Here is a 22720-nt window from a genome sequence, read left to right as displayed (position 1 = left end):
TGGTTTTTGAGATACGGAGTGAAATCTTAAACCATCCTCGTATCTCCGTTGTCCTTTAAGTTATCATAGAGTTTAAAAAACATTCTTATAGGATTTGTCCCGTAGAATCCAGTGGCGTAATTTGTTTTTTACTTGCTACTTACTATACGTTAATTAGTTATGAAACAAACATACATTTATTTAAATGGAGCACCCTGTATATTTTTTTTTACATTAATTAGAAATCATTTAAGTTGTTTAAAAAATTAAGTTAAAAATTTAATATTTTTTATATTTTAATTTATTTGTAGCAGTAGGTCATTATTAATCTATTAAAAACAATATCCAAGTAATCGATTAATAACAATAGCACTTTATTTCGAACAGGTAACATGACCCAATTACAGGAAATATTAAATATAAATCATTCAGGGGACGTAAAAACTAATCTTAAATCTACTACTCTGGTAACTAAAAAAAAAAAAAAGAAGGAAAGAAGGAGAAAGAAAATGATAAGACTTATCAGCACGGATAACCCGCAGATGATCAAAGATATGAGATCGTCTATAAATATACTGAACAGAAGTGGTTCAAGATTAGAACCTTGAGGCACACCAGAAGTTGGTACAAAAGGAACGGATCTAAACCTCCCAATCTCGGACGAAATATCGACGGTTCACCAGACAGGACCTCAACACTGTAATCAGCGAATCGGATAAACCAAATTTTTGAGATGCTTTTTCAATCAGTGAGTGTTGATCTATCTGGTCAAACGATTTGTGGAAGTCAGTGTATATAACATCAACTTGACCTTGCTTGTTGAGGGAGTCGCAGACATGCGAAAAATCAATTTATTACATATGATCTCCAAGATCGAAATAGGTCGGTAGTTTTCAACTATGGAAGGATCACCCTTTTTTGCGAATAGAATAAGCTTTGACAATTTTCCAAGGTTCTGGATAAACAACCGTTTCAAGTACCAGGTTAAAAATGTGATATAAAAGAGTACACAGTGCGTGGGAACAGTCTCTAACGGTAAAATTTGGTATGCCATCAGGACCGACGGTAATTTTGTTTTTCAGTGCTTTGCTTGCTGCAAGACATCCTGGATGGTAAGCTTAGGCATATTGACTAGACCGAGATTAAAGGACACGGTTGAAGATGTACATGGATCTGGCTGGAATATGGTGTAAACGCTACCAAACTACAACCAATTAATGACATACAGGAAATTCAATTATTTAAATGTGTTTTATACGTTATGAACTACTGGTTGTAATAATTTTCAACTTATTATAGTCCATTATTACATTTAATAATATGAAATAACATTACATCTAAAGAGAAATAACAAAATATTATACCTAAAACTGTTGTTCAAAATTGGAGGCCATTTACTCGAATGCAAAACTCGCACATTTTCGATGGCATTTAAAAAAATTATTGGTCTCCTTCGTAGAGTTTCGAAAGTTAAATCAATAAATACTTCATTTTGCATATATCCGCATAAAAAGAAATCTAAAACTGAAAGATCCGGAGATCGTGGAGGCTATCTTACAAGTCCGTTGGTACCTATCAATTTTTGAGGAACGTTGTCATCTAAAAATGGTCTTAATAATACAGAGTTATCTTGCTAAGGGGATATCTTTAAGTAAGTCTAGAATAATTTCTTCAAGAATGTCTAGGTATCTACGTGCTGTAAGATCTCCTTCATAAATTAGGTATACTATTCGTTATCCCAAAATAAAACACGATACCCCTCGCCTAAAGCGTCCTTGTTGGGCCCTTTCAAAAATGAAATGGTGGTTTTCTCGTCACCAATTGCTATTTAAGATTCCCGAACTTAAAAAGTAACATTAGTCGGACCATATGTAGAACACTCTTATACTTGTATGGATGGTATATGGTATATGTTTTTTTTTAATTCTTTGGGCAGTCGATTTTGGTATTGGACGAACAAAAATATTGCGGATTTATTGCTTCGACGTTTTAAGTATTTTACAGTACCTAAACCGCAAACCTTCGCAGGTCCGTAACGAATATTTGTAAAAACTTGAATTTTTGATTTGACACGTAAATGGATCGTTTTAAATTTGATTAAGCATTGATTCGTAGGACGGCCCTGGAATGGTTACGGGTAAGGGTTTGCTCGGCAGGGTGGTGTATATGCGATTTTGGAGTAAAGAGTAGGCAAAGTTAATGACGGGGTCGGTTGTAAAAACAGAATTTCTAGTCAAGTATACCCTTACTGCTTGTTCTATGTATTTGTTATATGCATTGACGGCGTTATTTCTATATAACCTAATATTTTTGTTTCTCTTTGATCCCTATTCTCCTTCAAATAATTTTTAGGACGTGGTTGAATAAAGGATTTATTTTCAGACGAGCAAATATATCTAAAAACGGTTGTCGTCTCTCTGGATATCTAATATAAACAAGACAAATTTCTATAATATGAAAATTATACTGACCATATCCCTTTAAAAACCTGACCTGTGGTAATATAGTTCCGAAGCTTCTTGGGCATTTTCATTGCATTATTGAAAAAAATATTTATTTTATGATTTTTTTGATTTTTGATTGATTTTTTTTTGTAGCAATTACAAAATATTTTAAAGCCACTATAAGCAATGGGTTAGAATACGCTTTTTGCAAAACTATTTTCTGTGGCGATCTGTTTTTTTTTCCGATCTATAAATTGTCGTTGTCGAATACGTGTCGCGTATTTAATTGGTGGTTTGTCAAAGGAGTGGAACTAATAGAAAATAGAGCATGGAAGAAAAGAAAGTTTTATATTAAAACAACAGATCCAAATAAATCTGGGTGTAGACCGACTTGTAAAATCTACAAGAAAGAAACTCAACGCATAGTTTAAAAGTAGATAATAAGCAGCAAGAAACGAATACAGGTAGGTAAATAAAATTTTGTGTAAGTATTACTTATTTCATTTTTACTTAACTTACCATCTCGAATGGTATTCACAAAAACGTTTTCGAAAGAATTAACTAAAAAATGTCACGTCCTTTTCGTCTTTTCTTGTCAAAATTTGAATTCAGGCATATTTTATTTATTTTAATGTTTATAATTTTCAGATACTTACTTATTTGTTTTTACGATACACAAAAAAGTATTTCGTATTCATATCGTATGATTTCTTTATCTTAGGAAAGAATGTACACAATTTTCAACGTATTTAAAAAAAAAAGTTAACCGTATAAATTTAATAAAATCCAATAAACCCTTTACTAACTTTTGAAAGGAAAATTGGACGCGTATTTGGTTTTTAGGCACACGAGTTCCACGACACTCACGACAGATTTGTCAAGCCTTCGGAAATCTCCGCAAAGTCCAAACACAGAAGAGGTTCAAACAATGAAAAAGAAAAAGACTAAAAATCGGCCACTTTTGCGGTGGACATCAGAAAACTATACAACGCAACTGCAGAAGCTTAAAATGTATATTAATATGCTATTTGTCTAATTTTTTTAAAGAGTTATGTTTTACTTTTATTTGTGATAATATTTTTACGTTGGGGTTTTTATGTCGGTCTCAATCATCTTACTTTTAGTTGGTTTGGTTGATTTACTACGCCCTACTGCTAGAAATAAAGTAAAAAAATGTCAAAAATTATATTTTAAGTTGTGTTCCAAACAACTTTTTACTAATATATATTTTTGAAAAGTTTAAACTATTTCCCATTAATGTAAAAATAATATATAGGATGTTCCACTTAAAAAACACACATTGGCCGACAGTTCTGGATTTCACCCTGTATCTCAAAAACCAAGAGAGCGGTGATAATTTTGATGACGCCATCTTTAATTTCAAAAAAAGCAGACTGAAAAATAACTAAGATAATCCGTAAGTGTCTAACGTGGCATACCCTGTACATCACCTTGTAGGCGCTTTTTTCGATGATTATTTACAGACTTTCCATAGCGAAATAATAATTTTTAAACAATTGCGGTAAGAATATACCGTTCATATAAATGAATAAGAGACGACAATTCCCATTGCCAGGCTATTGTAAAATTTGCTTCGCTTCTCTATTACGCAACCTATTATTATTTTTCGCACCCACCTTTGTTTAATCTCAGCCGGGGTGAGTTCCTTGATGGGTGGCGGAAGCGGGGGCATCTCCCCATCGCTGGAGTCGCTCTCCCCCCCGTAATCTATACCCAAGCCGTTTGTGCGTTTGCCGCCGAAGGTGCCGTTAATGATGGCGTCTGGCGACTCGACGTAACTCCGGGGTTCCGTCCTGGGGCGCAGTACCCGCCTCGAATTGACCATGGCCGCCGCTAGTGCCGGCTGGGGTAGTTGAATGAGATCAGCGTGACTAGGGGTAGTCGTCGGGGGACGGGGTGCGGCCGGGTTCAGTGCTGGCGATGTTCGGTTGAAACTTCTGCGGGATTATCGACGTTGTTATAATACGACCAAAAATGTAGTGCATTTATTGTTTTAACGTTTTAAATATTTTTTAGCACCGAGATGAAACCCATCCCAACATTAAGTAGGCCTTGCCTTGTATTTATATACCTGATTCTCGAGCTTTGACCTCGCGAGGCTGATTTCACTGGATAGTTCAAAAAGTAGGGGTAAGTACCTGTACTCCATTTATCTTATGAGAAAGTTTGAAAATAATCTTTTTTGTCTTGTGTGTGTTTAGACAAAACGTGATTCGACACTCACGAGAAAAGATTGTGGAAAACCCATAATAACTCTTCATGCTGGGTCCAAAAATGGTTGAGTGGAAGATGCCTTATTTTTGTCTGCCAAAAAGTCAGATTCAAGATTGAAAACATACGGCGGCTGCGGTTTTTTAGAAATAAACAGTAGGCAAAGTCAATCACGGGGTCGGCTGTAAAAGCACCATACTTCTGGTCCATTTACGCGAGCAAGGCCGATATTTCCTTCGCAAAATTATAAATCCGAAGAATTGGAAAAAGAAAAGAAGAAAACTAACAAGTGACGTACGGAATCGTTAATTATTAACAACATATTTTTATAATGATTGACCCAGTAGGTAGAGGAGAGTGGGGCAAGACGGCCCACTCAAGCTTTTTATTATTTTTTGTGGATTTTAACCATCAAGTCGATTTATTTTTGACTAACTCTAACTAAATGTACCCAAATTTTATATATAACAATTATAATTATTTATTAAAAAGTATTTAATAAAAAAAAATGTTACTGATTAGGTATTTATAAGATTTTCGAAAGATCTGGCTTTAGGCTAAATCCATAGAATTATCCACTTTGGGTAAAATAATTAAGAGATAAAAATGTACAAATAACCAGAATTTATAATTATAATAGCGAAAAAAATTTTGGTTAATTATTGAAGTGGACCTCCTTGCCGTAAGGGGCCCGCCTTGCTCTTGTATAAATATTCAAGAAAACTTTATATTTGTTATTAACAATTATAAGAAGACAAATACTTAAAACTCTCAGTCCTGACTCGTATTAAATTGACTAAAACACTAGCTGCTTCTGCTGCGTAGGATTGTTAATCAGAATTAAATTCAAAAATTCGGAAGACTAACGTCAACACTAATAAGACCATCAAACTCTTCCCAACTACCAAACACTGTGGTGAATGATTATCCCAAAAGAGGAAATCATTATAAATGTCGAGTCTGTCGTCTCAAACAGATAATGACATTCGATTTTAAAACGCAAAAAAACCTTTAAAATCCAAATCTCCAACATTTGATACTCCAAAGCCTGAACACAGAAAAGGAAATGCTATGGTGGTCATGAACATAACTATCAGAAAAATATTCAAGATATTCTCCTATTCTATCGTCAACTTAAACTTGTTCATTAAGTGATTCACAAACCAGGATTATCCGTTTGTATATTAAAACCCTTTACAGGCAAAACTGATAAATTCGTACTTAATTTCCTTTCATTTCATTGAACATTAAAACCCAATACATTAGATCCACATCGAAAGTAGTTAAGAAATATAACCAAAACTAACCAAAACCAGATTTACGATAATGTATTGGAGAGACCGGACGAAAAATATCAACTAGGCCCAAAAAACATGAAGGAGCCTTAAGACTACGACAAAGCGCGCCAGCTCTGTGAAATCAATAAAATCCTGATGAAATTATAAATTATTTTTAAAATTTTGAGTTTTTACGACTTAATATTGATTGAAAATTATTCCAGGATATCCTGCTCCCTTCATTTATTTTTAAAGTTATAAAATATAAGGCACAAGGTAAGGTCATAAAAGATATTTTCTCTGCCTTTTTTTTTCTATTTGGCAGTAACTTTTTTATAAATAGAAAAATGAGAATTACCATCGAAATTCCTAACCAAATGTGTTAAAAATTCCCTTTTCTATGAACCAACAACTTAATTTTGAAAAACATTTCAAAAATATTATGTTTACGTCCGTTTTGAAACTTCATGGAATTTACAACATTCTTTCCCAAGATTTGAAAAAACGTTTTAAGTGTATTTTTTATATCATCATTTTTACTTAATGTTTTTTTTATTTACGACGGAATACAAAAATTTTCCGCTAATTTAAAAAGTATTTTTAAAAATCTTCATAGAATCCGTCAAGTCTGAAACCGGTTAAGTAATCTTTGTGCAATCTGCGTAATCACAACACTCTTTCCCACTTTAAAAAAAAAAAGTGTATTTTTTATATATTTTTTTTAATTATGACAGAATATAAAATTGTCCACATAAACGGTGTAGAATCCGTGACGTCTGAAACCGGTGAAATCTTTGTGTGATCTATGAAATCAAATGTTTGTGTGACGTATGGTGTATCAATTTTGGATGATTATTTGCCCCTCGGTTTTTCTATGTTTCTAGGTGTACCGGATGGTCAATTACGAAGGGCACTAGGCCCTATCTTGGGGCTGGAAATTATTTTTAAAATATCTAGAATGGCCGCCAGGGGGCATAATCGCATTCTTTAATTATAAACATCGTTTCAAAGGTGGGATAAATTCGATTCTGTTTCGTGGAATAAATAAATATGTGATATATGTCGATAACTTCAGAATAGCTGAACCGAAAGACGAATCACGCGCGAAATCTGTGGAATTTTGATGAAATCATAAGTTATTTCTAAAATATTGGGTTTCTAGCTGTTGCCGTTAGTTAAATAATTTATTTTAAAAATATCTAGAAAAAATTAGGATTTACAGAGAACAACAAAGGCCAATTATTTACTTGGATGAAAAGTGCTTCGACACTTATCATACCCCGGAAAAGGGTTGGGTTTACTCAACTGATAAGTGTAAAATAAACGCGCCATCAAAAAGAGGCAAAAGAATAACTATTTTGCATGCTGGCTCTAAAGATGGTGGGATACCAAATGGACTTTCTCTGTCTGCGAAAAATATTAAAGATTCTTCTCTGGATTATCATGAAGACACCACCGCTGATTTATTTGAAAGTTGGTTTAAAAACAAACTAGTTCCAAACATTCCTCCTAATGGCGTCATGGTAATGGACGATGCAAGTTATCACAGTAGACAGTTGACTAAAACCCCTTCCTCATGCGACACAAAAGCAACAATCCGAAACTACATGTATAATAACGACATTTATTTTCACGAAGTTATACCAAAAAGCAATTATTTGAGGTTCTACAAAGCTTGAACCTACAAAAGGAATACGTCTGTGATAATTATGCAAAAAATCTAGGGCATACAGTTTTAAGGCTTCCACCTTACCACTGTATATATAATCCCATTGAACATGTTTGGCACCAACTGAAATCTGCCATTGGTCGTAACAATGTTTTTCCCCGTGTTAACTCCAATGTCCTCAAACTTATAGAAACCGAAGTTGTTAACATCACTCCACAAAATTGGGCAAATTCTGTTAAACATATAGAAAAAGCAGAACAATCATATATCCATATTGCAAATAATATAGAACAAAAAATTATTAGAACAGGCGATGATAGCGATAGTGATACTGATATATTATGTGAATAATTTTAAGTAATTTAAGTAGGTAATAATTTTATTTTAGATTTAAACATAAATACACACATAAATAAATAAACATTGTTTAGTGTCTTTCCTAACAAAACTCCAAATAATTAAATTCCAAGCAAAGTACGGACCTGTTCGGCCATATTTCATTCTTACAGCTTGCCCGGGTCTTTCCTTAATTCGTATCAGTCACTTTCTTATATCTATGAACAGAGTTTACCCTTGTTGCACCTCGCTAGAACACACCGCTTTCGAGAAAAATGCTTTTGAAAATTTAATTGCATTTTTTTTTATTTTGATCAAAATCAACCCAACCCTCGTTATCGCTATGCGCAACCCGTGCATCAGCCATTCTGTTTTTGAAATAATTAAAAGAAAATTTTATTTATTTATTTATTTATCATTTTGAACAAATAAGAATAAAACTTGAACTCGGTTAAGGTCTTGCGGGCCCACGCATATACGGAATATTTCTGTCTTAAAATTCACCATTCTCTAAAATTACGCAACACACTTACAACTTAACCGGAATAACTTCTGGGTCGGCTTGACATAAATTCTCAAACACAAATATAAAATACCTGCAAAGTATATGATAATGGGATATGCGCAAACATTTGTGCAACAAGTTAAACCGATAATCTTAAACTACCTCACAACATTAAAGCCGCAAATTTACTAGTTCATGGCTAAATGATAACGTATTTTATCAGCTACTCCAATGTCGCTTATAATAACTACAGGCAACACATTCGATTACTGTAAATGGGATTAGTAACACGATTTCACGTACATCGTACTCCATCGAATAATAAAGGAAAAAATAGCTCTTTAAAAAAGTCTATTTATTAATCCCGATTCACCATTATTAAGTAGATATCATAATTTTGAGTACCCGAAAAACCTTTTAACAAAATCAAAAATTATTAATGGCCCTTCAAACCACAGTTATTTTAACTATTTGGGTTATTTCATTTGTGGAAATGCACATTTTCCATTTTATCTACAGGCAGTTTTCTATTCGATAACCCATAACATCATTAGAATCGAAAAGAATCTCTTCCGCTCCTTTAAAATAAACAATCTCTGAAGATTGCAAACAAATGATAAGGATGTCATTTGAAGGAACAAACTTAAAATTTGTTATCACTTTTTTTTATAATTATTATTCAACACGTGTACTAATAGCTAACATGCTCGTTTTGGATATTACATTTTTTTATAAATAACATGGAGGGTCAAAATTCATCGATTAAATAGAAAACAAAATTCGCAACAGATAATTCGCTAAAATGGATACTTATATAACCTTTGTGAGACAGCACAACATCCAGCCAAAGCAAACGGGATCCTTATTGCATTCGCGAATACCAAGTCGAAGAACTATTAGCTCGGTCTAGGTATGTCGCAATAGATGGCGTGGAGAATGAGATTAGTGCGAATTGTTAACGAGAAAATTAATTTGGTACAAAAATTGCGCGGCATAACATCATCCGAACTGAAATTGTCGGCCTTGAAATTATTCTGACGTGCAATTGATAATTTTGAATTTAATAATTATTATTAGTAAGTAGGTAGCCTCGTGATAATAATCTCTAAGTGCTGTCGATTTTTTACCACCATTTTTGGACACCAATGCTAGTGGTCGTATCCCCCAATTGTAACGTGCAATTTGAGCATCATATAATAATTAATAGGTGGAATAGAGTCACCTATTAATTATATACAAATTATTAGCATCGTTCGTAAGGAATGGCACGTACAAAAGCCGCATTTATTTACGATTTACGGCGATTCTTGAAAGAAACAGATAAACCAATATTTTATAAAAATACCGAACATAACCCCTGCCATAACCTTAAAATATCTTTTCCGCGATCGTCGATAATATACAAACTCACCCAATGCTTAAGTCGACGACGGCTTCATCTACTTCCATATTATTTTCCATAACACTGTGCGTAATTAGAAAACTTGAGCGATAACAATTTTCCCACTAACTAAAAGTAACGAACGCACTTCATCCAGCGCAAATCGAGGAAAATTGACACGACACGGAGGGAACAATTTATGCGCACCGAGCGTGTAAAACTTAATAGTTTTCGATATTCAGGTAAATATTTCATTAGACCCCACTATACGGCCAATTAAAATAATCAAGCCGGAGCGACACACACGTTCGAATGGTAACGGCTCGCGGCGACCGGAAGACGTGTCTTCTTTTGACCGATTGTCCTTTCATTTGTTTGATAGAAATACAAATATCGATAATCCCTTAATTGGAACGATAACCAGCCTATCAAGTTGATGTAAACATGAAAAAATAACAACGTTGGACATGTTACGATATTCGCGTTGATCGCCGAACGCACCTCCACTTTGGTTCAATTACTGCACCGAAAATTGTAATCTAAACCTCGCGTTGACAAATCGATTATCTCCGTGTACACATACAGGCACATTTGTGTATTAAAATTTATTTTCTAAAATACGGCAACCACCGCCGCTCTATTTTCCGATTTATATCACAATTTGGCACTCGCCGTTCGTTTGTGTCAAATAGTCCGACGACGGCCGACGAAATTTTGTCATTTTCAAAATTCCGGAACAATAAAACAAAACCCCGAGATACCTCTTCCCACGGAGCCAAAATTAACAGACTGATTCAATTCAATATGGCGTGGTCCTGTGTTGTGTCTACATATTTATGCCGCTATCAACGACTAATTTTAAAGTTCTTTTGCTTCGGCTGCGGGTGTATTTTTAGGGAACGTGCGTCGTAGCTGCATCCCGCTTTACTTTATTCACACCGCATATGATACAAATCTCGCATCTAACTCATCTTCCCTTTCACTCACTCTCGTTACTATAGTAGTAGCGTAATGGCATAGTAAGTTGGATTGTTTGGCAATAATTACCGATCATTTACTGAAATTTCTTTAAAGTAGAAAAATATAAAACTGCATAATAATTACACACCATATTCCTAGAGAAATTGCGAGGTTTTTTCAATTAAATAAGAATATTTACCCAGAATATATATTTTTTAATATTCTAGATACCCGCCTAGAGATTTTTGCAAACTTTTCATAATTCATTTAATACAAATAACCATGTTTAAGATAAATACTTCCCAAAACGAAGTAACGTCAAGCACCAAATGTGGATGTCCTAATAATATATCAATTGAATATTCCGGAACTCATTAAATCAAAATAAATTAAACACTGCCAAAATTATTTACAACCATTGTGATACTAACAGTCGTAGCAGCTTTTATACCACCACTAATTTTTGGAACCTGCAATTTCATATCTCCAAGATCGTCATTTATTGTAAAAGGAATTGGGTGAATTTTATTGCGATACATTGGGAGTTATTTTTTTCAAATAGTTCATAAAATGTGAAATCTTCGGCTGTGTTCACAATCTCAATCAAATGCGGCAAATAATTCTGCAGCTTACACAATGCATTGAATGTTTAAAACCCCGGTGGAAGGTAAATTGTGATGCTATGATTAGACGGCTAGTCTTATACTATGGATAAGGTCACAGCTGATTTGTGTTTTTTTCAGTTATGTTTTGATTGTGGCGCAGTTCCTAGACTTTCCATTTGTGTTCTTGTTTGTTGTCCTTCATAAAAAGGATTTTTGTATGTCTGGATGGAATGTATCTAGTATAACTTGGTAAGTTAAATATTAGTCAGTATGCTTTGAAATTCATTCTAGTTGTCAAATAAAACTTTTGGCATTTCTTTTGCATTTTGTTCCCATTTTTACGCGTTTTTTTACCATTATTCGAGATTTCGCAATCATAAATTACCTGTTTTGACTGCTAATTACATTTGAAATGAATCGAAGGAGGTACCACAAAACATTCCACCAGTTTCGGCAATGTGTTTCTTTATTTTCAGTTATGGATAATTCTGGATGTAATGGGGGATGTTCTAAGGCCAAACGATCTAAATCCTCTGACGAATTTATGATAAACTCGAAATGGGCTTATTTGCCAAGCATTGTTCTCCATGAGATATTTGAATACTTGAGTTATGAAGATCGTAAAAACGCATCAAGCGTTTGTCACAATTGGCGACAAATAATTTTTCATCCAAAGTAAGTTCAGCAAATAAATTGTTTGTGTGCATTTCAATTTGTACAATGATGATGTTATTTCCCAGCATTTTTAGATATTTTATCCCTTCACCATAAGGTTTGCATATTTTTTCAGATGGTGGTCTTCAGCTAAATTTGATCTAGAACAGCATAATGTAAGCAAAGTAAACTTTTATATAGCAACCCTTGGCCGAATAGTGTCAGAAGCAACAGTATCGTTAAATTCCTTATCGCCGACATGTCTTAATCAATTTGTCATACTATTAAGGACATTTAGTGAGAACAACCATTTCAGGAATCTTTTACTTGAGCCTACCCATTGTCGTTTTGAAATACCTCAGAAATACATTGAGGAGTAAGTTGTAACACTCAATTAAATCAGTTTGAAACAAGCTGGTAATTGTTTTAGTTCAGTGGAAGTTAGCAACACATTTGAAATTGTTAACCTTTTGACGATGGTATTACCTAGACTAAATAAATTCAGTATTGGGTGTGTGGAGGAGTTTGCACACAATATGGAAATTCTGTTGAAGAATTTGACACCTTCTAAGGTTACTCTGCTTGGACTAGCGTCTGTTAAAGACGATCCAGTAAAATATGAACCGAGCTATTTCAATCTCGAGCTTTTGGCCCAATTTAGAAATCTGCAGGTATTCGTTGTTTTTTAACGGATATTAAAAATCCACTTGCCACTGTAAAAAAAATCCGGATGATGGACTGATGGATTTTTAATAGAACTTATTTTTTTTGTAAAATTTAGGGAATTTAATCATTTCATAACAATTTTATTGTATTGTGTGTCTTTCTTATCGAAGCCTGGCTCAAAAATGTAACCTGAGAGCCTAGGGCCCTGATTTTTCATATTTTGTGTCCAAAAATCTCCACCACTGTCTCACACTTTGCAGATTTTAAGTGTGGATTATGACCATCTGTCAGATGAGTTTTTATATAAGTTAGAAAAAGCGACTCTGCTATCGAGATTGGTGGTTCACTTGCATGCAGTCCAGAAAAACCATCCGGGTTCAACAAATGAAGCCTGGATAGATTTCAAAAGGGCGCATCCCCAGTGCATGTTACGCTTGTCAGTGATTCATGCGTACAAAGAGATTGCCCAGTTGCACGTGACTGTGCTAAAGGAGCAGATGCCCCTGAGTCATTTGAAGGTGTTTTTCTGTGAAAATGTAAGTTCCGAACCTGCCGCGTTTCAACTTATGTGATATATATAGTTATTCCAGGTGAATATGGAGGTACTCCGTACCTTACCGACATTTTATGCGAATACTTTACGTAGTGTCATTTGGATAGATTCGTTGAGCGATTGTGACTACAGCTGGAAGTGCTCGAAATCTTCTGTGAACATTCCGGACCCTTTTATTTTAATGTCGTGGCAGTGTTTGCACTTTGAAGAACTTATTATTTACGGCTACAAATATTGCGAATACAATTTGGTGGCCATCGGTCGGCTGAGGGGGCCAAAGTTGACGAGGCTTGAGATACCCCAAGATGATATATTGTTCAGCGATTCCCTCAACGTGTACTGCATAGATGTAAGCAACATAACTTAGCTTAAAAAAAAAAAAACGTTTTCTATGTGCCAGGTATTGAAAAAAATGGTTTTATATAAAAGTGATTGTAGGATATTTGAGAAATATTTTTGGAGTCATTGGAAAAATTGAGGGAGTTGGTCTTAAGATTCAGACATCTTGAGTTTTTCTCGAGAACACACCCTATATATATACACTTACAGTATAATCTGTGTTACTCTATTAGATAGTAGACTGGGTCTTTCTCTATACATTATTTATACATAACATTAATTGAAATTAACCACCAATATAAAACTATACATAAAGACACATGTATTAGGGCAGCATTCAAGTTTAAAGCTAGTGGCCAAAAAAATTTTGAATATTTAGCTCATACATTATTTAATGTACTGTCCGACGCTTTTATTGTATTGTATTGCATTTTTCTCCATCTCCGGTATCCATCTTTTTTTCGCGATTTTCGACTGTTTTTTGGACCTTGCTATGAAGCACGATAAGTGTCCGAAATTTAAAGCAATCTACTTCATATTTGGCACATATATGCAGCTTTGCCTCGTGACGGAACCTATTGAAAATGGGGGGGCTGGGGGGTCGGGAAGTATTCTAAAAAATCAAAAAATCGCGTGTACAAGAGTCTACAAAAAACATTTTTCAAAAACTGTTTACGAGACCAAAAAAATTCATTAACCAGAAGAAGCAGAAGATACGGCTGTATATACTTCTATTTTTGACAATTTTTCAAAAATATACAGGGTGTGCCGCAAATTCAAAAACACTGAAAAATGGGTGAAAATTGGTTATAACTGAAAGACTGTGATTCAGATCTCACTTTCTTTTATATTGCGATATAGCCCGCGTAGATAGCAAAAACTTTTGTATTTAAGGTTTTCACCAATTGTAGAGGGTGTACCCGATATTTCGTGCTAAATACGAACTTCAAATTTAGCAGAGAAGTAAAAGTCCGTGTCCACATTTAAACTGTAGAAATTGGGCGCAATCAAATATTACCAAGTATTTTTTAAATATATTTGAATTTTTTTATTTTGGTAATTTTAGCTTCCAGAAAAATATGTTTTCCTCCATAATCGTTCATCCGATTGGCAAAATTTTTTAACCGACAGGCGCAGAAGATCCAGTGCTATAACATTTATTTCAGGCATTGTTTCGATTATATACAGGGTTTTCAAATTATAGGCAAAAATCTAAAAAACCTAGAAAATTGCTTTCTTACAGAGTAAATTATTAGCCACAAATCAAAAATCGCACAAAATATGGCTAATCGGTGTCATAGGCCGCATCAAGAGCTACAATTTTTGTATTTGCTGTTTTCGTCTATCACATACGCTGCTCGGGATATTTGAAAAAATCCATATTGAAATCACTATTTCGGGGGCTGTCAAGACGCCATGACGTCATTGATTATTACGGCGCACTGCATGGTTTCAGAAAAAACTTATTTTCTCGAAAACCATTTACCATTTTCAAAAAATTCTTGAACCAGGACGCGTAGAAAATCCAGGGCTATAATCTCTACTTCGAACAATGATTGTATCATATAAAGGGTGTGTCGTTTATGGGCAAAAAATCTAAAATATCCTAAAAATTTTGCGGCATGAGTTAACTTCTTAACCAAAGGCATTTGTGAATGATAGTTATTTTTATTATCATCCATCATTGTTATTATTTATTTGTTTATTAACGGACCTACCCAGATACAAAATATGTCAACTAATCAACTAAAATAAACCATTCAATTATTCCATTATAACCTAAATACAAAACGAAAACAAAACCATCAATATATAAGTAAATAAATTTCTATAGGTTGTATCCTATATCACATGGCTCTTCAAGAGACTCATAAAACTATATAAGATGGGGTCGAAAAAATCGAGGTGATTAGGATATGAGCTGGTAGTTCTAGGTCAAACTGAGAGCATTAGTGAAGAAAGCAATATGGGACAATCAATTATATAATTAATGAAGGGTTCCAGACTAGTGAGGAATATTGTAATATAGGTTTAAGTAGGCAACAGCATAGTATTCTAATAGCAGTGTGAAGTGCTGTTGTTCTTCAAACAAATACAAATCAACACGGGTTTTTAAAGTGAAAATCGACGCAAATGACATATACCAATTTTTACAAACAACAATTGCTTTGAAAAGGGGGAAGCAGCGGTTGGAATTTTCTTAGACCTATCCAAGGCCTATGATTGCTTAGACAGAGACATACTATTAACAAAATTGAACGGATATGGCGTAGGAGGTTCGGAACTAAAATGGATAGTCATATCTGAGCCAACGTGCTGAAATTATTAAGATCTACAAAAATGGACAGGGTGAAAAATCAAAAGTTTGCTATAATAACTATGGCGTAGCTTAGGCCCGACGGTTTGGCTACCAGTGTCTTTATAAGCTCCTAAATGAATCCTAATTGTTCCTTGGGACTTTTGACACTATATGCTCTATACATATTTGAATGCATTATGTTCCTTCACAGAAATAAACATTTATTCCAAGAACTAAATACAGAAAATTATAATATCAGATCAGAATATTACACCTATCCCTTACATCTCTTGCGAATCACTCAAAAGAGTCCTGAATATATGTGTGTAAAACTTCTCTAAACGTGTAAATAATCCTTATGTAACATTAAGAATATAATGTAAAATTACGATTGCTCTAGCAATAAGTACCTGACGTCATTTCATTTATTGTTAACATGTGTAACAATTTTTGGAATAAAGAAATATCTACCTATCTCCATCTAAACGAAGCCATCCTTAGCGCTCTGAAAACTATTCTATTTACGGGACTAGCAAAGGGGAGTCAATTATTACTACAAGATTACTGATGTTTGAGGACTGAGACAATAGAGAGCTATTTATGCAATAGCTGAGCGCAGCTATGTTGTGGTTTTTAGTGCAGCATATGAAGTGACCCTTTGCTATGTTCAGATCCATCACCACATAGCAAATGTGTCAAGGTCAGATGGGGTACAGCAGATGGGTTAGGAAAATTATAGGAACACAAATTATTTATCTTGACAACTTGAAATCTATCAGTTAAGTAGCCAGTTCTCCACTGGGAAATGTCACCCACGTCCAAAACCAGATTCGATTCTGTTCTCTTCTTAAAAAAAAAAAAAACTACTCGAAAATTATTATTGTGCTCAAAATGGACTTCAAATAATCAGGAACTATCTTTCCGAAATGTTTGGGAATACAGCTTAAGTTACAGATGTCTGCTTTATTTCCAGTTTTGAAAATGGGTTTCAAATAACTGAGGAGTGTAATTTATTAAAAATAATGTAACGGGGGAGGGATAAAACAAAACTACAATTTTTGAAATTGAGGAATCCCGTCTCGATCAGGGTCCCTGTTTAAGTCCATCTTAAGCATTTCCTCATACATAATTGATAGGGAAATTGCAAAATCAGATGCCCAAATATGATTGAATGAAGGAATATATTGACGAGCGACATTTTCTTCAATAACAGCTATTCCAATTATATAAATATTCCCAAAGGTGTAGCACAGGATAGTATTTTAGGTCCGATGCTGTTTTCCTTTTATACCTCCGACTTCTGTAAATTTATTAAGCATTGTTCCTCCCATCAGTACGCCGACAACACTCAGTATATCTTTCTTTTAATTACTCTCAAATTAATACCGCCGTTAATAATATAAACAGTGACCTCCGTGCCCTCGGTGATATTTCTAGTAAGCACGGTCTGTTATTTAACGAAAATAAGACGCAACTCATAATTTTTGGTAAAGATAAAGGAAAAATAATTAGTCTAGACGCTGCCAAAATTTACTGAAATGACCTTCTGTTACGGCCGGTTGCCGAATGCAAAAATCTGGGTCTGCATTTGGATAATAATCTGCGTTTTCAAGGTCACGTAGCTTCATTGATCCAGAAATCGTTTTACAAGCTTCGGATTCTCTACTGTAATAAAGATATTCTGGGCACCGCAATTAAGTTAAAACTTACCGATTCCTTAATTCTCTCCACAATTTCATACTGTATGGTAGTTTACTGGCCTGCCCTACTTCAAAAGGACAAGCGTCTTCAGAATGCCTGTCTCAAATTCTCATACAATATTCGTAAATTTGATCATATATCTACTAGCCTAGAGGATTCTCGCTGCCTAACATTAGATGAACGTTTTGAGTCGCAGCTTTTAGTCTTAGTTAAAAAAGTAATATCTCTCCAACGTCCGACGTATCTTTTTGACAAACTTACTCGTGGATCAGATACTCATTCGGTTAATACTCGCCATAGGGGGCTGTTTACTGTTCCCAAACATACTTCAGCACAGTTTCAGCGCAGTTTTACGTACAATGCTATCAAGGCTTACAAGAAAACTCCCTCTCCAACTGAGATCAATCACCTCGCTAACTTCATTCAAACAAAAACTTAAACAATACTTTATCATAATAGAGACCGATCATAAAACTAGTAACTGTCAAATTGTATATATGTATTTCTTTTTTGAATTCATTCTAGCAGTGTCTACCATTTTGAATGAATGTCTATATAATTTATTTGCTATATTTTTATTTTATAAATTGTGTCATATACTCGTTTTAGGGGGTAGCATGAGAGCAACTATGTTGGATGCCGCCCCACAGTTATATATTTTTGTAAGATATTTCCATCGAAACCGAATAAAGGCTCTTTATTATTATTATTGTCATTTAAATAGTAAACATACTTCTTTATCACCTAGAAACGAACGTGAATGGCGGATAATCTCATTTTTAATTATGCCTTATATTTATTTGTTGTCGGTTAAACGAAGTTCCGATTTTCTACACGTCTTAAATAGCAACAGATCTAAGTAGTAAACATGCTTTTTTATCACTTAGAAACGAACTTGAATGGCGGATAATAATCTCATTTTTAATTATGCTTGACTTTTTGTTTATTTATTCCAGGATATCTCTTCCAATTTGCAAAGGCCGTGGAAGCCGCTGAAACGTTCGGAATTGCATCCGGTCATCCTCGATCCGGTGGCCGGCGATTCGGACGAATTTTTGTTGCCGTACGTATTAGCCGACTTACGTTAAGTCTAAAACCCGACAAAAAAATAAACGAAACTTCAACAAGTTTTGTCGTCTGACTTTTTCACGCGCATGTACATTTGACAAATTTGAAAACTTCGAAGCCTTATATTTATTTTTCTATTTTTGTTTTGTTTTGTTTTTTTTTTGTTATTTAGTAGAAACGTCTTGCACGGGCGTTTCGTTTTGTTATTAACGCGTTGCGACCGACTGGGCGCTGCAGTTTGCTTGCAGTTGTTTTTACACAACACATTAGCCAATGATGTTGCATTGTTTCAGACATTGGTTTATTTGAATTTTCTGTTTCCTTCAGTATTGAATATCGCGAACTTATAACCTACCGACAATGGAATCTATCGCGGGAAAATGTAAACCGTAAAGCCGATCTGTCGATTAAGGACTAATAGGGGAGTTTTTTGTGGTCACACACACAAATTACACACCTTGCAGCTTAATGCTTCTGGGGAGTCAGTTGAACTACTGTCACTGCCCTCTAGGAATTTCAGATTCGAGGAACTATTAATATTGCCCTCTAAACGAGAGGAACGGTGTTTATATCTTTAAGTACCGTAAACCGGGATTTCTTTATTCCGCTTTTATGGAACAAGATTTGAAAAAATATTATGAAATCGGAATTTCTTTTTGTTTCTGCTTAGACCCTACGTATTAAAAATATTTTACTTGAAAAGTGGAAGAGGCTCCCATAGCCAAAGGTTGCCTTGCCCCACCTACAAAAATATTGGCTAATCGCTGGTTGGAGTAAAGTGGATGTGCATATTTTTATACTTTTCCTCAGTCGGTATCAAACAAGAAAACAAAAAATTAATTTTATTTTTTATTGCAAAAAAAAAATAACTGCAAGTATTGTAACGAATACAAAAGTAAAATAAAATACATGTATAAGTACTTAAATAAATGAGTATATATGTAGTAGCTATATGGAAAATAGTGTATCTGCTAAAAAATGTACACCTAACATTTAGTCACTGTACTACTACCGTGCTAGCTCAGGGACAGAGAAGATGCCTCTTTTGTAACTTGTTGAGGTGGTTTAATCAAACATCACACCAAGGATATGTCAATTGATCCTTCTTTAAGGGCCATTTTGCACATTTTTAGGGATTTCTCCATTGAATTTATTATAATCTCATTGTCAAAGGAAGCAATTTGCCAAGGGTAGAACTGTCCTTCATAAGAGAATACAACACCTCTCTTACAACCTCATCAAAATGGAGTTCATTTGTTTGAGGATATTTCGCCTGTATCCAATCTATGAACTCTTTTTCTTTTTCCTGCACTTTTTCAACCTCATCGAAGTTAACGTTATCTGAAGAATTATCATTGAAATCAAGCGTAGAAGTAGATGGTTGTAAGAGAAGCTGTTCAGCGTCCTTTGTTGTCGTAGGCTCTTCCATTTGTTCCTACACACTTCTCAGGCGGTATGTTCATTTTTTTCTGCAAATGTTTGTATTGTATTGTGAAGAAAACTCAACATCATCTCTATTGTCTGAACTTCTAGGTATGCGGGTTAAAACTTCATCAATGTTCAAAGGAAATATTCCGCACTTGCGAAAACCTGATATTAAATTTTCTTTGATGCAAGAACTCTCATTTAATTAAAATTTAAATCTAAAACAAGAACCAAAATCACAAATGAGTAACCAAATATGGAATAGGTACTCATACATGGAATATAAGCATAAATCATAATTTCAATAAGAAAAAATATCCTTGATTCAGGAGTCGGGTTGGTATGTTGATTGAAGTGCTTGAACCAGTCTGAAAAGATGTTCATTTAAATCCTGATGGATGTGCAACTCCGACTGATCCTGGTGGATAGCTTCTCACTCATTTTTTCTGAGAGAGGTCCTCATTCTGCTGATGTCAGTGCAGCTATCTGGCATTTACTTTTGTGACCAATGATTTGTGGTATCTTACTTTGTGCTATTGTGATTTGGTGGATAGTTATTTTTAGTGTAAAGCTTTTCAGGGAAGTTGAAAAAAGCAGCCACTTTTTCTTTATCAAATCCAAATGCTCTGGCAAAAGATGTACCAGATTTAAAAATAACTTTATCGACTTTTCCCAGCCATACCTGATTCACCGAAGGGATTCTGTAAGTTGTTCCGATTAGCTAGTGTCTACGACATAAACCGTGAACCTTGCTCTCCATCATTAATATGTATTCTACTAGCTGACAGTTCATTTGAGACAGATTTTTGGCATAGACGAAATAAAGTTGCCTAGGCACTTGACAATGCTGGACCGCTTTCAAATATCCCATTTTCTTTCACCGGACGAATTTTACAGCTTCTGCCATTTTTTCTTTATCCCAGGTTTTTCGTTTCTTGGTTGATTGTGAAGCCGACATGTTAAAAACAAAGATAACATAGGGGAGAGGGAGGCACTGTTGAACACTTTTTAAATAAAATATTATATTTCTCACATTGTGCTACATATCAAGGTATATAATTTTTCTTATGAATAGATATGCTATTTGTGCTACAAAATAAAAATTAAATTTACTTGTTTTTACTTATAACTAAAAATATTATTATTTTTCAAAAACACATTTTTGTTCAAATGTGTCCCTGGCAAAGAAATAAATACATTTGTGATTCTTTTTTGGCAGAGTGACACTTTACCAATATATAGTCATTTTCATATAATTTCTCATTTCTCAAGGATTAAATTGATTCGCTTTCATCAACTAGATTATCAGACTCAGAATTATTTTGACCATCTGTTAAATCCATATCAGAATCATCGTGAAAAGATATATTTCCGTCAGATTCTGAGTTTAACTGATATTTTGGCAATGGTTTTTTCTTTTTATACATATTGTTCTGAGGCATACATTGTTCTCATTTTGCTAAAGGCAGAATTGCAGGCTTGCGTTTCATCATGACATTATGCTTATTGAAGCTGGTTGATCTGGAAAGACTGGTGTTTTCAGATTTTCGCAAAGATAATACTGGGTGCCTTTTCATAAAGTTTTTCATCCATTCAATGCCCACACTCTTGTTATCTAACCATTTTTCAGGACATTTATTTAACCCTGCTACATTGATATGCCAATTTTCGACCTTGTAAGTAGATAAGACCATAATTCATTTTGGACATTTTTAATAAGTACCTTTCCAGCAAACTTGACTCACAGTATGTCTCATTACTCATTACATTCTCTTTATATTTCTTTACTCTATAGTACAATATATATATATATATATATATATATATATATATATATATATATATATATATATATATATATATATATATATATATATATATATATATATATATATATATATATATATATATATATATAAACAGCAGCGGTCCTCAGTTTCATGCTATCGTTGACACCACACAATAAAGCTGTCTCGTCGTTTTCTTTTTGTAATTTCTTACCATTGTGATTCACAACTGTAAAATAATATAAAATGAACTTATTTAATTATAATTATCAATTATTTTAAAAAATAAATAAACATTATTTGTTCAAATAGCGGGGGGCACTATTGAACATTTTATTCATAACTGCCAGACAGATTTTTTTAAAATCTGCCCCAATACCATCCTTCAGAAACTTGTATTTAGTTAACTTATATTGGTAATACACTTGCTATAATATACACAACACTATGAAATAGTCAAAACTCTAAAATAATACTTACGTTTTCAGTAATCCGTCTACCATAAAAAATAAAAATGTTTGGTTTCGTTTCCGTAAAGTAACCGACAAATTTTATTCTGTTTGACACTGACATTGACGTAAATTGGCAACTGACAGACGTGTAGTTCGGTGTTACCAGCATTAAAAAGTCAAATTATTTTAATGACATCACAAAATGTTGAAATAATAGTGTATTATGCAACAAGTGCGGTAAACGACATTTGACTCACGAGTTTATTTGACACGAGCGGAGCGAGTGTTTAATAAACGAGTGAGTTAAAAAGTTTACCGAACGTGTTGCATACTACACTTATTCTGCGACAGTTAGTTTTTGGGTACATTTTCGCAAAACACAAATACA

At 34.1% G+C, this 22720-nt stretch overlaps 2 protein-coding genes across 6 annotated transcripts in view; one reads left to right on the top strand and one right to left on the bottom strand.

The window, feature by feature from the left end:
* LOC132708289 (transcriptional repressor p66-beta) overlaps positions 1-22720 on the bottom strand; it is a 62119-nt gene that overhangs the window by 33620 nt on the left and 5779 nt on the right. For 2 of the 3 annotated variants that reach the window (XM_060680521.1, XM_060680523.1), the window contains exon 2: positions 4061-4381. In XM_060680521.1, coding sequence (XP_060536504.1) covers positions 4061-4381 — 321 coding nt within the window. Of the gene's footprint in view, positions 1-4060; positions 4382-9853; positions 10624-22720 lie in introns of those variants that run through there. The other variant, XM_060680522.1, reaches the window with a different exon arrangement.
* Positions 11516-21920, top strand: LOC132708290 (F-box/LRR-repeat protein 3). 3 transcript variants are annotated; one of them, XM_060680524.1, is made up of 7 exons: positions 11516-11637; positions 11865-12063; positions 12179-12418; positions 12473-12713; positions 12969-13244; positions 13290-13610; positions 18557-21920. In XM_060680524.1, exons 2-7 carry the CDS (start codon positions 11867-11869, stop codon positions 18686-18688), a joined length of 1407 nt encoding a protein of 468 aa, XP_060536507.1. In that variant the 5' UTR covers positions 11516-11637; positions 11865-11866; the 3' UTR covers positions 18689-21920. The 3 variants fall into 3 exon arrangements, with proteins under 3 accessions (XP_060536507.1, XP_060536509.1, XP_060536508.1); XM_060680526.1 differs by having other exon boundaries at positions 13299-13610; positions 18557-21918; XM_060680525.1 differs by lacking the exon at positions 11516-11637 and adding an exon at positions 11689-11814.

The sequence above is a fragment of the Cylas formicarius genome, unplaced genomic scaffold, assembly GCF_029955315.1.
Source record: "Cylas formicarius isolate icCylForm1 unplaced genomic scaffold, icCylForm1.1 PGA_scaffold_10__41_contigs__length_53128322, whole genome shotgun sequence".
NCBI lineage: Eukaryota > Metazoa > Arthropoda > Insecta > Coleoptera > Brentidae > Cylas > Cylas formicarius.
This window is presented reverse-complemented; position numbering and strand designations above follow the sequence as displayed.